Source organism: Patella vulgata, chromosome 4, assembly GCF_932274485.2.
Source record: "Patella vulgata chromosome 4, xgPatVulg1.2, whole genome shotgun sequence".
Lineage (NCBI taxonomy): Eukaryota > Metazoa > Mollusca > Gastropoda > Patellidae > Patella > Patella vulgata.
Genome location: NC_065882.2, coordinates 27,925,638 through 27,943,249, shown reverse-complemented (window position 1 = coordinate 27,943,249; position 17,612 = coordinate 27,925,638). Strand labels below are relative to the sequence as shown.

Genomic DNA, 17,612 nt, shown 5'->3' with positions numbered 1-17,612 from the left:
CTGGTTGATCCTACCAAACGTCCAATGCCCCTTTTTAGCGGTTATAAAAACATACAATTTCTTCATTCATTGTTCTAATTTATTTGTCAATCCAGACCTCCCAGCAGACCGACATTCCAACACGTCTCAGAGTATTTTAACAAATCATTATTTTTAAATAACTGTTTTCTTTAAACCAATCGATTAATTTTCGGGTAGCAATTTATTTTACAAAATACACCTACCACTACTACTGTAGATCTACTTTGATATCATGTTTGAAAAGTTGCCTTTGACATACTCTAAGTATATCCCAAAGGGAACAATTGAGAATATATGTTTATTACAGATTGGTTCTAAATATTTGGTAGATGATGACTATGTATTATCAATCAATTTGTGTTTGGATAAGATTTGAGTTATGCTTTGTTTGATAAAGTGAATACACCTGCATTGATTACCTAGCCTATTTATCTTTCGGAAAACATGTATTTCTGTCGTGTTATAGCTGACAAATCATTATTCTTAAATAACTGTTTTCTTTAAACCAATCGATTAATTTTCGGGTAGCAATTTATTTTACAAAATACGCCTACTACTGTAGATCTACTTTGATATCATGTTTGATATCATGTTTGAAAAGTTGCCTTTGACATACTCTAAGTATGTCCCAAGGGGAACAATTGAGAATATATGTTTATTACAGATTAGTTCTAAATATTTGGTAGATGATGACTATGTATTATCAATCAATTTGTGTTTTCGGATAAGATTTGAGTTATGCTTTGTTTGATATATCTATGTTTGGTAAATAATGACTATGTATTATTTATTATCAATCAATTTGTGAAATGTTGTAACAGATTGTGTTTTTGGGTAAGATTTGAGTTATGCTTTGTTTGATAAAGTGAATACACCTGCGCTGATTACCTTAATTTTTAACCTACTTATCTTTGTCATTATTTATTTAATACTCTAATTATTCCATGAAACTTTTCTTCAATAAACATACTTCCGAACATTATTTCTTAAATGGGACATCAAATATAAAAATTTACAAAGGCATATTAACATATAAATACCAATTTAAATAGACCTATGTGTCTATGGGTATACAGAAAATATAAATAGATTGTTCTAATATATCTACAAAAACTTAAATAAATTTAAATTGGACTGCACACTAAAAGTACACGGAAATGGCCGATCCAAAAACTGATCTGCGTTGCGCATGCTCTGAGATCTGAAATTCAATCGAATCATGGAGCAGATTTCGTCAGATAGCAAATTACGATTTAAACGAATAGTCCTGAATGGTAGTGGTGGTTCATTCATTTCGGAAAAGAAATCTATAATTTTAAATGACCAAGAAAACATAACTCGGTTAACATTGAAACCTCAAAAGGAGGCAGACCACCATTAATTTCCCCATTGACTTCAATGTTAATTCTGGCCTCTTTGCCCACCTCCTACTTTTCCCCAAATTTTCGTTGGGCTGAATGCTTTTCACTACAGACAGAAGAACAAATGGTCATGTCTTTGCACTAAAATTTGTATGAGTTTGACCACCAATATTTTGAGATACACAAACTTGAAGAAGCATGCTAAAAACATGTAACTAGTTGCCGTACACATCGCCGTAGCCAATCTGATAACCCTGTTATCCTTCCGCCTCAAAATCATGAATATTTACCAAAACCTGGCAGAAAATGTTAATTCAAATCCTCTTCGTCCATTCTAGACCAAAAAATCAACAAAAATGGGCATGCAAAAGGGGAGAAAAGGGAGAGAGAGAGAGAGAATTGCTATAAATAGACGAACTACAAATTTAATGGTGGTCTGCCTCCAAAATAAATATCACCGCCGCTAGTACACAAAAGCAGTGTATTTTAACGTACAGTCGAATGGATATATCTTGTGAAATATAGCACGCAGGTATAGTTTCTTGGCAGTTTATAATAAAGGATTATCTAGGGTTGTTGTTTATATAGATATAGTGTCATATCTGTAAATAGTTTTCGAAATTTTTTTTAGCTCGGGGCACCCTATCATAAAATTTCCTCCGGCTGTGCCATAGCCTTCTATAATAAGGGTGGGCATTTGCGCGTGTCCGAAGCTGTTTGCGTTAACTTTCAGTGTGAGATGGTTCCTGATCACTGATCAGTTCAGGATAAAGTATTACATATTTGGTTAGAGTTTTGACATTAATAAACATACTTGTTATCATGATAAACTGTTGTTTTAGTGATCAGTAGTTACACGATCAAAGGATCTAGGTTGATGGGCTTGAAATTGATACTTCTATCGTTCATGATTTGTTGCCGTTATTTTTTTTAGTGATTAGTTGTTACACTTTTTGATGTTTTAGTTATGTTTTAATAATTAAATTGGTTTCCCCTTGTCAGTGATGCAGGACGGAGGGCCTGACAAGGACAGCTGTCTAGTCGTTCGGATGGGACGAAAAACCGAGGTCCCGTGTACACATTGGCGTGCACGTAAAAGATCCCTTGGCAGTTGGAATTCGATATAAGAGTAGGCTGTAGCGCCGCTGCCCGGGCAAAATTTCCCTCATAGCACACTGTATGGCGTATGCCCGTCTTCATTAGCCCAGGTTAGGAGCAGAACAGTAGGACGTTAAACCCCATTTCATTTCATTTCATTTCATTTAATAATTAACTATTTTGCAGATTAAAGATTGGCCTTTATGTGATTGGGATTTCTCTGTATCATTGTTATTTTAATTGCGTACTTATTAAAATTTTTACGACTTCACAATATAGCCTATCTGTTTTATTACTTAAATTAGGGGTTTCAGGTCACTTACTTTACCGTGAAATCTGACAGTCAGCAGCTGAAATGTAGCCCACTTCAATCTATGATTCTGAATTACTGTTTTATTTAAATGTATTACTCGCAATTGTATTGTAAAAGTTTAATATCAATCTCAATATCGGCAAAGATACCTTTTATTATACACCCACATTTTCATGTGGACGTATATTGTCGTCGACCCTGTCCGTCCGTCCGTCCACAATTGTTTGTGAACTCTCTACAGGTCACAATTTTTGTCCGATTTCACTGAAACTTGAAATATAGCTTTATCACCCTAAAATATCGGTTCCTTTTGATATTGGCATGTATCGGACTGTAACTTCATGGATTATGACCCCTGATTGTACGAAAAATCACGTTTTTAGCTTGTGAACACTGTAGAGGTCATAATTTTTATCCGATTTAGTTTAAACTTGAAATGTATGATTATAACCCAAAGATCTCGGTTCCTTTCAATATTTGGCATATCAAATTGTAACTTCCATAATTATGGCCTCTGGTTGTACGAAAAATCGCGTTTTTAGCTTGTGGTCCCTCTAGACGTCACAATTATTATTTGATTTAAAAAACGTTCGAATATATCACCGTTATACTGTAATGTTTGTTGACTTCAAATTTTATAAAAGATCGGGCCAAATCTGCTGGACAAAATGGACGCCCCTCGTACGCAAATAGTGTAAACATCTGGTATATCAAGATTGTGGACCCTCTAGAGGTCACAATTTTGATTCGATTTTGATGAAACTTGAAATACATTGTTTATAAGCCAAAGATCTTGATTCCTTTTCGATATTTGCGCATATCAGATTGTATCTTCCTGAATTATGGCCTTTGAATGTACAAAAAATCACGTTTTTAGCTTGCGGTCCATGTTTGAATTCAACCTTCATAATGGTGGAATTGTGATATATTTAAACGGTTTTAAAATCAGAAAAAAAAAAATGTGACCTCTAGAGAATCTGCATGCTAAAAATGAGATTTTTTGAACAATCAGGAGCCATAATCCAGGAAGTTATGTTCGGATATATGCGATTATCACAAGGTAGGGTGACCCATGTACTCACAGAAATACAGTCCACCGCTGATAGTTCGAGACTACCACTGAAGCGTGCACATTCGCTGTGCCGAGACCAACTTACTGACAGTATGATACTATAAATAGCCATGGCACGTGCAATTCTCTACAAATCTATCAACTATTACAGCCGTAAAAAATTTATTGTTGACGATTTTGAATAGCAGTAAAATTAAGCTTCTTGGTTATTACAGCAGATTTAGAAATTACATTCGTTTCATTTTTTAAATTGCTTTATCATTAACTGTACCGTTAAGAGCGGCATTTTTTGGTTTAGTACAAATAATATCTCTGAATCACTCGGGTTAGACAGGAACATGATACTAGCAGTAGTTTCATTTAACTTTTACAAGCTTCTTAAAACGATTGTTGAGCTACCTAACATGCTTATTTCTAAATTCAATTTCTTGTTCTAGCTTTCTGTTATGTTTCGTAAAAAAGTAGTCTTGATTATGCCGACCTGTCAATCAGACGTAGAATGGTCGATAGACTGGTTAAGCGAGGCTAATTACAAAACAAGGGCACGTAACCTATCTTTTACTCAAAAGTGTCTGGATGTTATGGACGACTCTTGGAACCAGTTTTCAGTCTATTTATTATACATGATTAATGGTCATAGCTTATTAAGTACAAAATGATCGTTTATTTAGTGACTATAATTGTGTGAAACTGATTTGAGGCTTGGCATATATATAAATATTGTGGCGTAATTGTCGAGATATATGGAGATATTTATTTATGGTGGGTCACCCTACACAAGGAACCCTTGATCTTTGTGTGTAATGGTGATATATTCACAAGTTTTTATTAAATCAGATAAAAATTGTGACCTCTACATGGACCGCAAGCTAAAAACGTGACTTTTTGTACATTCAAGGGCCATAATTCAGGAAGATACAATCCGATATGCGCGAATATCGAAAGGAATCAACCACCACTAAAAATAAATTAAAATGATCGCCTTCAAATTATATAGTCTCTTGATTTTGTTTTGTTTAAAGAATTCTGTTCGTAATGTGCATCTTGCCAGATTTCAGCTTTTGCCAATGTAGGTCATTTCCTGTTTAAATGTGTGTTGTTGGTTCAATGAAGATTTTTGTGAAATCTCTTACAATAGACAGCAAAAAAGATTTTTATACGCCCACATTTTCATGTGGACGTATATTGTCGTCGCCCCTGTCCGTCCGTCTGTCTGGACGTCCGTCCGTCCACAATTGTTTGTGAACAGTCTACAGGTCACAATTTTTATCCGATTTCAATGAAACTTGAAATATAGGTTAATCACCCTAAGATCTCGGTTCCTTTCGATATTGGCATGTATCGGACTGTAACTTCATGGATTATGGCCCCTCATTGTACGTAAAATCACGTTTTTAGCTTGTGAACACTGTAGAGGTCACAATTTTTATCCGATTTAGTTTAAACTTGAAATGTATGATTATTACCCAAAGATCTCGGTTCCTTTCAATATTCACGCATATCGGACCGTAACTTCCTGACTTATGGCCCCTGATTGTACGAAAAATCGTGTTTTTAGCTTGTGGACCATATAGAGGTCATAATTTTTATCCGATTTAAAAAACCGTATTATTATATTACCGTTAAACCCTAAGGATGGCTGAGTTCGAATTTCGTGAAAATCGGCACAAAACTGACAGACAAAATGGCCGCCGTTTGTTCTCAAATATCGTAAAAATATGGTATATCAAGGTTGTGGACCCTATAGAGGTCACAATTTTTATCCGATTTTGTTGAAACTTGAAATGTAAGTTTATATCCCAAAGATCTTGTTTCCTTTCGATATTCGCGCACATCGGACCGTAACTTCCTGAATTATGGCCGCTGATTGTACAAAAAATTGTATTTTTATCTTGTGGACCCTATAGAGGTCATAATTTTTATCTGATTTAAAAAAACGTATTATTATATCACCGTTACACCCTAAGGGCGGCCGAGTTCGAATTTCGTGAAAATCGACCCAAAACTGACAGACAAAATGTCATAAAAATATGGTATATCAAGGTTGTGGACCTAGGTTGTGGACCTTATAGAGGTCACAATTTTTATCCGATTTTGTTGATTCTTAAAATGTAAGTTTATAACCCAAATATCGTGGTTCCTTTCGATATTCGCGCATATTGGACCGTAATGTCCTGAATTATGGCCCCTGATTGTACGAAAAATCGCGTTTTTAGCTTGTAGACCCTATAGAGGTCATAATTTTTATCAGATTTAAAAAAACGTATTATTATATCACCACTACACCCTAAGGACGGCTGAGTTCGAATCTCGTGAAAATCAGCCCAAAACGGACAGACAAAATGGCCATCCTTCGTTCTCAAATAGCGTAAAAATATGGTATATCAAGGTTGTGGACCATATAGACGTCACAATTTTAATCCTATTTTGATAAAACTTGGAATGTAAGTTTATAACCCAAAGATCTCGGTTCCTTTCGATATTCGCGCATATCGGAACGTAACTTCCTGAATTATGGCCCTTAATTGTACGAAAAATCACGTTTTTAGACCAAACTCACACAGTTTATCGATGACCCAGTGCTGTTACCACAATATTAACTTCAGACGATTCTGGCGAACGAGATCTGTATACGGACTGGATATCAAAGCCTGTCTAAATTCCCCATTTTTCGTCACCCAAATTTGACGCTCTATAGCTACTTCTTTCATGGGGTGGGTTTAAAATATTTATGCTCACGTGAACAAGCAACCTCCCAACATTTGATACAAAAAATAAAAATGACCGGAATCGACTTGACAAAAACTAGGTAAAGGAAACAATAACCCATGAAATTAACCTGTAATTTCCCTATTTTGGAGATAATTAACCGTAGTAGATAAAAAAAAACTAACAATTTATTTTCCTTTTCATTCATATGGTGTTTACTACCAGCCCTAAAATACATTAGTATCTGTTTTATAAAAATATCTTGAAAAAAAATACTTTCAAAGGCCTGTAATCGTTCATGGCTCATCTGGCGTCAACGGGAATTGACTTCTGCAGTTGTCCACGACCTTCCATTGGAGTTTCGACGTGCTCAATCTTAACAAACATATCCATTACTCTCAAATAGACATTATTTTAAATAAAATAATCCAACGAAAATGAAAAATTCACCTAAAAGTGAGATTCGAACCACCAACCGCATGACTTCCCCAGACCCACCCTCTCACCGAGTTGCTTGTCCCAGGGCCCCAAGGTCCATGTCGTGGGCCCTGTTCAGGGGGTTTGCCTAGGGCCTCTCTTATTCTAAACCCGGCCCTGAAGGTGCAGCTGACGGTGCCCGAGAGCTGTAGCTACCATACTACACTGTTCAATGTCACCCACTTCGACGCAATTAGGCTTCGTTGCCGTTAATATTTAAGCTTCCACATTTCTGTATTGTAGAAATCAGTGGATGTGTCCCAAAATGAATAGTGGAAACATGCTCTGAAATTAAACATTTTGTAGCCATTTTCGGTAACTTGTTTGAAAATGAAATCTTAAAGAGACAATACAACAAATATGTTAAAGGGACAATACGACAATACCAAATATACAATAAATACAAATACACACTTATATAGAGTACAACATGGTACAAATAATGGCTATGGATATGATGAAAACGTATAAAAGTCAAAAATTTTATTTCTCTGATTAATTTTGCAAAAAAATGTATCACAAAAGCTTTTTTTTCGCGCTTTTCAATAAGCTGTATATTTTAAGTATGTTGCATTCCGGTCATTTTTTTTACACTTATGGATACTATGTGCTTAGCACTTCAAAACCATCCAAAGAAATTCTACTTGCGACCATGAAAGAAAAAGTTACAGTGTATCTTTTTCTGCACTATAAGGACAATGTGAATATGGTACCCTAAAACAAGTCCACACAAAATTAGTATGTACTGATTTTTTTTTTCAAATTAGTGCCGGGGTAGAAGTTGACCACCCGCTTTATCAGACAGCGTCAAAATTAGAAGGTTGCTATTCCACCATAGTATGCAGTCTGTGCTTAAAAAAGGTGATAAATACACATGTGAAAACCGCAATTTTACCCATAAAATGAATAATTCCTGTACAGTCCTTTAGAGCGACATCAGCCTGTAACCACTTCAGCATGTTACCTCTTGCCCCTAAGGGGTGTCATACCATAAGTTTGATCAAAAACTTTCGAGCCCCCATCTTAGCACTTTTTGCGATTTTTGCATGGTCTTCTCGCGGATACACTCTTAACTAGTTATCAACTTTTGCGACGAGCTTTTGACTGTTCGGATGTTAGATGTTACATTGTCAGAATATCAAATAGTAACATCTAACTTGTTGAATTACGCTGAAATTTGTACTAATTTTCACCTATATAGTATCAATGCCTGGTATCATTAGAATGTAAGTCGGCCAGGTTTCTGATGGTGTGTGTGGTTGGTGATTCTGGGAGTGATTTCTTGGGCTATATTAGCTCAAAGGTGTACCACATGAAAATCGTACAGCAGTGTACCTTACATTTTCAAGTATTACAAAAACACTCTGACAGACATTTCTAGTAGTGGGGTAACCCTAACAGCTAAATTGCCAGACATTTGTAGTGGTGGAATATCCCTGACAAGAGTTATCTAATTTCCAGACCACAGCTAGGCTATATTAGCTGAAATCTGTACCACCTAAAAGAGCTTTGGAGTTGTTCAGTACCACCACAGGAATTATGAATGACCACTACCAGACAGGTGATAAACTGCCTTTGCAAGAAATTGATTTTTGGGCAAAAAACATTTTATGGGGCTAAAAAAAAATGTGTTTTTGAAAAAATAAAAATAATTGTTCCTGCAACCGCAGTTTATGACCTCTTCCATACATGCTAGGTATTAGTATTATTTGTTCAAATCTGAAATATGTTAATACAGGCATCACTTGTAGAAGGCTGATATAGGTGTGACTGGGATCCTACATAAGTTTGTCAATAAAAGAATAGTTGTCATTGTCAAATTGGTGATTACATTTTTATAAGTTTGAAATATTCACTAAAATGATAAACCTATCTCTTAAACTTTATCTGTAGGTTACCAATTCTATATGGCGTTACTTTTTACAAAATCAACAGTCAGAGGAAGTATATCAAAAGAAAATATTATTAAGAAAATGTCTGTATGCTGTATTACAAGGTGTATTTCCATGTAAGTTTTAAAAAAAAATAACAATCCCAGAACATAAATTATCTCAGTATCTGAAATGTGATGTATTTTACGAATATAATAAGATTCTTTTCATGTTGCGAGGGCTGGTTGAAAAGTTCTAAGCCTACCCTTCGAGGTATACACACTTTGTCAACGGTGTTGCAACCCCTGAATGCCAGTCAGGAAGAAATTATCTTCAGCCACCCTTAAAAAGTCATTCATTAGTGACATCATTACTATACTAGGAAGATGACGACCAGCTAGTTCATTTTTATACGCCCACATTTTCGTGTGAACGTATATTGTTGTCGCCCCTGTCCATCCGTCTGGCAGTCCACAATTCATTTGTGGACACTCTACAGGTCACAATTTTTATTCGATTTTGATGATTTAGCTTCTGGGACACTCTAGAGGTCACAATTCTCATTTGATTTTGATGAAACTTAAAATTCATGTTTATAACCCAAAGATCTTGGTTCCTTCCAATATTTGCGCATATCGGATCGTAAATTCCTGAATTATGTCCCTTGATTGTACGAAAAATCGCGTATTTAGCTTGTGGTCCCTCTAGAGGTCACAATTATTATCTGATTTAAAAAAATGTTTGAATATATCACCGTTACACTGTAATGATGCTTGAGTTCCAATTCCATCAAAATCGGGTCAAAACTGCCGGACAAAATGGCCGCCCCTCATACGCAGATAGTGTAAAAATCTGGTGTATATAGGTTTTGGACCCTCTAGAAGTCATAATTTTGATCCGATTTTGATGAAACTTGAAATACATTTTTAAAACCCAAAGATTTTGTGTACTTTCAAAATTCGCACATATCGGATCATAACTTCCAGAATTATGGCCATTGATCACAATTCACGACGTTTTTAGCTTGTGGTCACTCTAGAGGTAACAATTTTTATCTGATTGAAAAAAACGTTTGAATATTTCACCGTTACACCCTAATGACGGCTGAGTTAGAATTTCGTGAAAATCGGACCAAAACTGGTGGACAAAATGGCCGCCCCTCATACGCAAATAGTGTAAATAATTAAATATATGGTATATCAAGGTTGTGGACCCTCTAGAAGTCACAATGTTGATCCGATTTTGATGAAACTTGAAATATATCTTTATAATCCAAAGATCTTGGTTCCTGTTGATATTATCACATATCAGATCGTAACTTCCTGAATTATGGCCCTTGATTGTACGAAAAAATCGCTTTTTGTTTAGCCTGTTCTCTATCCATCTCTTGCAAAATGTGGGTGTATCCTGCCTGGCAGCCGCTGGTTGGGAAAGAGGTTGAAGGTTTTGTGGGGCCAAATTGGTCCATAAAATTATCAATGGGTATTTCAATGGGTAGATATATTCACAAGATAGTCTGGTACTAAGACAATAATAACACTACAGTTGCAGTTCTTATGTCTATGATTCATTCAATGATTGTACTTGTTGGTGGCAAAAGTTCGTTTCAAGTTTCAACCCAGTTTATCTATCCTTTTCAGCTAACCCTCGTATTTAGAATTGACCATGATTTTGAATCCTTGTAAAATTTTTATACGCCCACATTTTCATGTGGACGTATTATGCCGTCGCCCCTGTCCGTCCGGGAACTTGAAATATAGGTTTATCTCCAAAAGATCTTTGCTGCTTTCGATATTGGCATGTATCGGATCGAAACTTCATGGATTATGGCCCCTGTTTGTACGAAAAATCACGTTTTTAGCTTGTGGACCCTATAGAGGTCACAATTTTTATCCGATTTTGTTGAAACTTGAAATGTAAGTTTATAACACAAAGATCTCGGTTCCTTTCGATATTCGCGCATATCGGACCATCACTTCCTGAATTATGGCTCCTGATTGTACGAAAAATCGCGTTTTTAACTTGTAGACCCTATAGAAGTCATAATTTTTATCCGATTTAAAAAAACGTATTATTATATCACCGTTACACCCTAAGGGTGGTTGAGTTCGAATTTCGTGAAAATCGGGCCAAAACTGACAGACAAAATGGACGCCGTTCGTTCTCAAATAGCGTAAAAATATCAAGGTTGTGGACCCTATAGAGGTCACAATTTTTATCCGATTTTGTTGAAACTTGAAATGTAAGTTTATAACCCAAAGATCTCGGTTCCTTTTAATATTCGCGTATATCGTACCGTAACTTCCTGAATTATGGCCCCTGATTGTACGAAAAATCACGTTTTTAGCTTGTGGACCCTATAGAGGTCATAATTTTTATCCGATTTAAAAAAACATATTATTATATCACCGTTACGCCCTAAGGACAGCTGAGGTCGAATTTCTTGACAATCGGCTCAAAATTAACAGACAAAATGACCTCCGTTCGTTCTCAAATAGCGTAAAAATATGGTAAATCAAGGTTGTGGACCCTATAGAGGTCACAATTTTTATCCGATTTTGTTGAAACTCAAAATGTATGTTTATAACCCAAAGATCTTGGTTCCTTTCGATATTCGCACATATCGGACCATAACTTCCTGAATTAGGCCCCTGATTGTACGAAAAATCGCGGTTTTAGCTAGTGGACCCTATAGGGTAAAAATATGGTATATCAAGGTTGTGGACCCTATAGAGGTCACAATTTTTATCCGATTTTGTTGAAACTTGAAATGTAAGTTTATAACCCAAAGATCTCGGTTCCTTTCGATATTCGCGCATATGGGACCATAACTTCCTGAATTATGGCCCCTGATTGTACGAAAAATCGCATTTTTAGCTTGTGGACCCTATAGAGGTCATAATTTTTATCCGATTTAAATATTATATCACCGTTACATCCTAAGGATGGCTGAGTTCCAATTTTGTGAAAATCGGCCCAAAATTGACAGACAAAATGGCCGCCATTCGTTCTCAAATAGCGTAAAAGTATGGTATATCAAGGTCGTGGACCCTATAGACGTCAAAATTTTTATCCGATTTTGTTGAAACTTGAAATGTTAGTTTATAACCAAAAGATCTCAGTTCCTTTCGATATTCGCGCATATTGGACCATAACTTCCTGAATTATGGCCCCTGATTGTACGAAAAATCACGTTTTTAGCTTGTGGACCCTATAGAGGTCATAATTTTTATCCAATTTAAAAAACTGTATTATTATATCACTGTTACACCCTAAGGACGACTGAATTCGAATTTTGTGAAAATCAACCCAAAATTGACAGACAAAATGTCCGCCATTTGTTCTCAGATAGCGTAAAAATATGGTATATCAGGGTTGTGGACCCTATAGAGGTCACAATTTTTATCCGATTTTGTTGAAACTTGAAATGTAAGTTTATAACACAAAGATCTCAGTTCCTTTCGATATTCGTGCATATTGAATTGTAATTTCCTGAATTATTCCCCTTGATAGTAGGAAAAATCACTTTCTTGTTAGCTTGTTCTCTATCCATCTCTCGAAAATGTGGGCGTATCCTGCCTGTCAGCCGCTGGTTGAATATTAGAATTAAAGCATAATATTATATTGAAATATATTTTAGACTGTGGTTTATATATTGTGGGATCTTCTATGAATGGTTTTGGTAATACTAGAAGTGATATGGATCTCTGTCTCATGGTGTCTAATAAAATTGTAAGAAATATTTGATGTTTCTTTTTAATAAAAAACGTAGTACTGATGTATTTTGAATTTTCCATACAAATGTATTCATTTTATATCAAGAATTGAATTGAAATAAAACATGGCTGTAATGATGGTAACACAAAGTAACAACGATTTTTGTTTCTAGATTGATCAGAAACGTGAGGCTACAGACATATTATTTAATATCCACAGAGCGTTAAGAAAATGTTGTAAGTTGGAATGTTTTTCATATTCATTAAATCATGTATTACTGACCTATTCTGAAAAACATGCAGACATTGTAACTTTTAAATCTTGGTCTATCAGTAGTTACTGACATTGTACATGCTACAGGGTATACTTATTCATTCTGGAATAACCGATAACACTCATAGCTGGCAATTTTCATTATACACCCACACTAAAATGCATCGCTTCAAATTCTTGACATCCATTGAGACAATTGCTGTCGTAAGCCCTAGAAATGGCTATCAAGGGCAAAAATTTGTGGTCGTAAATTTCGGAAAATAATAACAATAGACCTCAAACTGTAAGAAGCACAGTTGTTCGCGGTATACTCCCCTACACAGATACCCGTCAATAGTCTAACAAGACAACGATGTGATGAACCAGATAACTGTTATGCTTCAAGACAGAGATTGTTAGTACTTGATAATCAGGCCTTTATTGTCCGCCGCCTTTCGAAGAAAACTGGGCACTATTAAAATGGGTTCGCCCGCCTGTCTGTCTATCCGTCTGTCTGTCTGTCACACTTTTTGGTCCACAATAACTCTTTCTAATTGAGCTAAAATGTTAAAACTTGGTGTGGGTGTTTATTAGGTCAATGCCTTGACTAAGTTCAATAATGAGCATTTTCTGCTCAGGGTAAGCAGAGCGATAAGCAATTTGATTGGCCGAGACTTTGGAACGCAATAACTCTCCTAATTGAGCTAGAATGTTCAAACTTGTTGTAGGTGTGTATTACACTAGAAGACTGGTATCGTTTAGAACGGGTTTTTGGCGCTAGAAAGTATGCATATAGTTTACTTTCAAAACATCGTTCGATAATTGATAAAAATCGTTTAAAGGACAATATTGGTGCCAGTCATTATCACATATGTGATAGAGCTGGTTAAACACATTCCAAATATAATTTTAACACAGAGATCATTGCTACGATAGCTAAGTAATACAGGTTTCCTGAATCGGAAGTGGCCAAAGGAAAACACGAGTCATACCTCTATATAACTGACTGATGTGACGAGTGATAACAGATACATAGCTGAATTTCTGCTCACTAATAATTCCTTCCAAGACCAAAAGTCGTTATATGGGACTGTAAGACGATAACTGACAATTCAATAAAGTAATTGAATGTCATTAGATAAGAGAACACGAGAAAAATAGAAATAGTCCGCACATTCCCTTGTTTATATTCATTCTGTACCTTATAAAAACATGGTAATGCACAGACTTTTTCTGGGTTTTTTTCGTGTTCTCTTATCTAGTGGCGGTCAATTCTTTTTATGAATTGTCAGATATCGTCTCACACAACGACTTTTGGTCTTGGAAGGAATTATTAGTGAGCAGAAATTCGGCTATGTATCTGTTATCACTCGTCACATCAGTCAGTTATATAGAGGTATGACTCGTGTTTTCCTTTGGCATTCGTCACTTCCGATTCAGGAAACCTGTATTACTCAGCTATCGTAGCAATGATCTCTGTGTTAAAATTATATTTGGAACGTGTTTAATTAGTTCTATCACATATGTGATAATGACTGACACTAATATTGTCCTTTAAAAATTACGAAAATGGTTTAGTTAGTACTATGGCTTAATTTAATGGTAATGGGTTTAGTTTCTCTGACAGGCGTTTATAAATGGACAACCCGTTCACTTATCTACGGCATTTACTTATTAGACGAGCCATTTACTTATTAGACGAGCCGTTTACTTTCCCGAGATACGTTGAAAAATCAACACGCAGTTAATTTATCTATTGTGTTGAACTATTAGATGAACCTTTTAATTTCCCGCGAGCCTTTTATCCAATCGGTTCATTTTGATTACAATTACTTACATATGAAGTACGAATAAAGTCGTAAGTATTATTATCCATTATCCATTAAAAATAGTAATTCCACCATTGGCAAATACATCAAAAATTGATAAATCACTTCCTAGGTAATTATACAATTGAAAATCGGTAAATCACATCCCAGGTATAATGTATCTTCTTTAAATCACAAGTGAATTAACGTAGTCTTCCACTTGTACATGTCACCAGAAGTGAACCTTCCAATGTAATATGGCAGGGCGATAATCTCTTGAGACTTTTTGCACTGGCGCTAAAAAGCCAATATCTGTCAATCTCTATAGACAAGCTGTCGCCCATTTTCAGACAGGAAATGAGTTCAAACAGTATCAACAGAAAATATGCTTCAATGACTACTGCCTTCATGTTACGTAAATACTTGATTGATGGCAATCAAGTATTGACTGCAGTACAACGATTTTTGTTATAGTTAAATCAAATCATATTGCATTAAATCAAAGGTGATTTATCACAAATAATGCAGGTGGGAAGTGATAAAACAATAGCATTCGACCAATCAAAGAATTAATCCATACTGTAATAACGGACATGTGTATTCAAAAACATGGTTTCATATGGCACCCAGACATGTGATCACAGGTGGGTATTAATAAAACAATAGCATTCGACCAATCAAATAATTAATCTATACTGTAATAACGGACATTTATGACTTCACTGTATATTTAAAATAACAGTCGGCGGACCAAATAGTGAATAGCTCACAATGCCTTGTATTGTATGCACAGGCCCTTTCTGTAATCAATGTGTATGGGGATATAGATTAAGAAGAGATTAATGACTAATATGATAATCGTAGTTAAAAGACGAGTTTCACAACACAGCAGTTGTATTTTCATTAATTAATAAAACAATAACTATGGCTTGGCCCTTCAACCATTGATTATGAACACTCTACAGACTACATTTATCATCTGATTGTTTCGAAATTGATTATGTTGTTAAGATGAGTGAGATGATGAAATCTATTGATTTTCAGCGATTTCCCATAATTACTGTCAAAGTTGTAGCCCTTGATCACTTTGAAATATCTTGTGGATGCTCTAGAGGCTAAAGTTAATATCCAATTGACTTTAAATTTATACACAGTATTTAAGGTCACAAGATGAAGAAGCCCAGTGATTTTTTTAACGATATCCGATAATTACTGCCATAGTTATGGCCCTTGATCACTTTGAAATATCTTATGGACGCTCTAGAGGCTAAAGTTAATATTCGATTGACTTTAGATTTATACACAGTGTTTAATGTCATAAGACGAAGAAGCCTATTGATTCTCAACGATTTCCAATAATTACTGCAAGAGTTATGGCCCTTGATCTCTTTGAAAAATCTTTGTGGACGCTCTAAAGGGTAAAGTTAATAGCCGATTGACTTTAGATTTATACACAGTGTTTAAGGTCATGAGATGAAAGATTCCTATTGATTGTCAACGATTTCCAATAATTACTGTCAGAGTTATGGCCCTTGACCTCTTTGAAATATCTTGCGGACGCTCTAGCGGCTAAAGTTAATATCCGATTTACTTTAAATTTATACACTGTGTTTAAGGTTGTGAGACGAAAAAGCCCAGTGATTTTCAATGATTTCCGATAATTACTACCAGATTTATGACCCTTGATCACTTTGAAAAATCTTCTGGACGCTCTAGAGGCAAAAGTTAATATCTGATTGACTTTATATTTATACAAAGAATTTTTTTGATTTTCATTGATATCCGATAATTACTCCCAGAGTTATGGCCCTTGATCACTTTGAAATATCTTATGGACGCTCCTAAACTTAATAAGCATATATATCCGATTGACTTCAGATTTATACACAGTGTTTAAGGTCGTGAGACGAAGAAGCCCAGTGATTGTTAATGATTTCAGATAATTACTACCAGAGTTATGGACCTTGATCACTTTGAATAATCTTGTGAATGCTCTAGAAACCAAAGTTATCATCCGATTGACTTTAGGGGGGTTGGATGGACGAATGGTTAGCACGTGCGTGTTGTATCATAAAGCGTGTCATTGAGTCAACTGGCGTGGTTTCAAATCTCTGGTTGTACGTGACAAGGAGTAGAGTCGCCTGTCCAATCACGTGGGTTTTCTCCAGGTCTTCCGGTTTCCTCCCACTGCTAAAGACCCCTACGCGCAAGCAAATTATTGAAATAAAATTAAACCATATGTTAGTCCCAAAATGACCTAGTTTGTGTCAAGTGGACGTTAAACCTCATTTCTCTCTCTCTCTCCGGTTGACTTTAGATTGGTCAACAGAGCTTAAGGGTCTTGAGATGAACAAGTATATTGATTTTCAATGAATTTTGATAACTTGAACAGCTAAATCCATGATATTAAATGTTTCGTATATTAAATGTTAGCATGGGGCAGAACTAAAAGCACAACAAATTCTAATTATTTTCTTATAATTACTTAATGAGTTGTTACTCTTGATAAGATTTTAGTGTATTATAAATGTTTCATTACCGACAATAGAAAAAATATGCGACAACTCTTGTTGACTGCTCGGACGACTTAGCTGCTGTGGGCGTATGTTTCGTGTTTCGTTGCCTGGCAAGCTATCTTTGTAATTCTTAAACGATTTTTATCAATTATCGAACAATGTTTTGAAAGTAAACTACATTAATCTGTTTTAAGCAGCCACTCAAGGGAATTGTCATGACTGGCCGCTTAACGGGAGTGACCTCTCAATAGTATTAGTTTATTCAATCAGTCAGTATCTAATAATGTTTCAATACGTGTTCATTTAATAAAACAAAAGATTAATTAACAGGTAATGCCAGGTTTATTGTTATTTTCACAGTTCGTTTTATCTGATTGGCGGGGGAGTAGATAATTAA

General features: G+C 35.5%; 1 protein-coding gene across 3 annotated transcripts in view; it reads left to right on the top strand.

The window, feature by feature from the left end:
• Positions 1 to 17,612, top strand: part of LOC126819645 (poly(A) RNA polymerase GLD2) — a 101,730-nt gene that overhangs the window by 49,808 nt on the left and 34,310 nt on the right. For all 3 annotated transcript variants that reach the window (XM_050547799.2, XM_050547797.2, XM_050547798.2), the window contains exons 4-6: positions 8,945 to 9,059; positions 12,563 to 12,654; positions 12,812 to 12,875. In XM_050547799.2, coding sequence (XP_050403756.1) covers positions 8,945 to 9,059; positions 12,563 to 12,654; positions 12,812 to 12,875 — 271 coding nt within the window. The remainder of the gene's footprint in view (positions 1 to 8,944; positions 9,060 to 12,562; positions 12,655 to 12,811; positions 12,876 to 17,612) is intronic.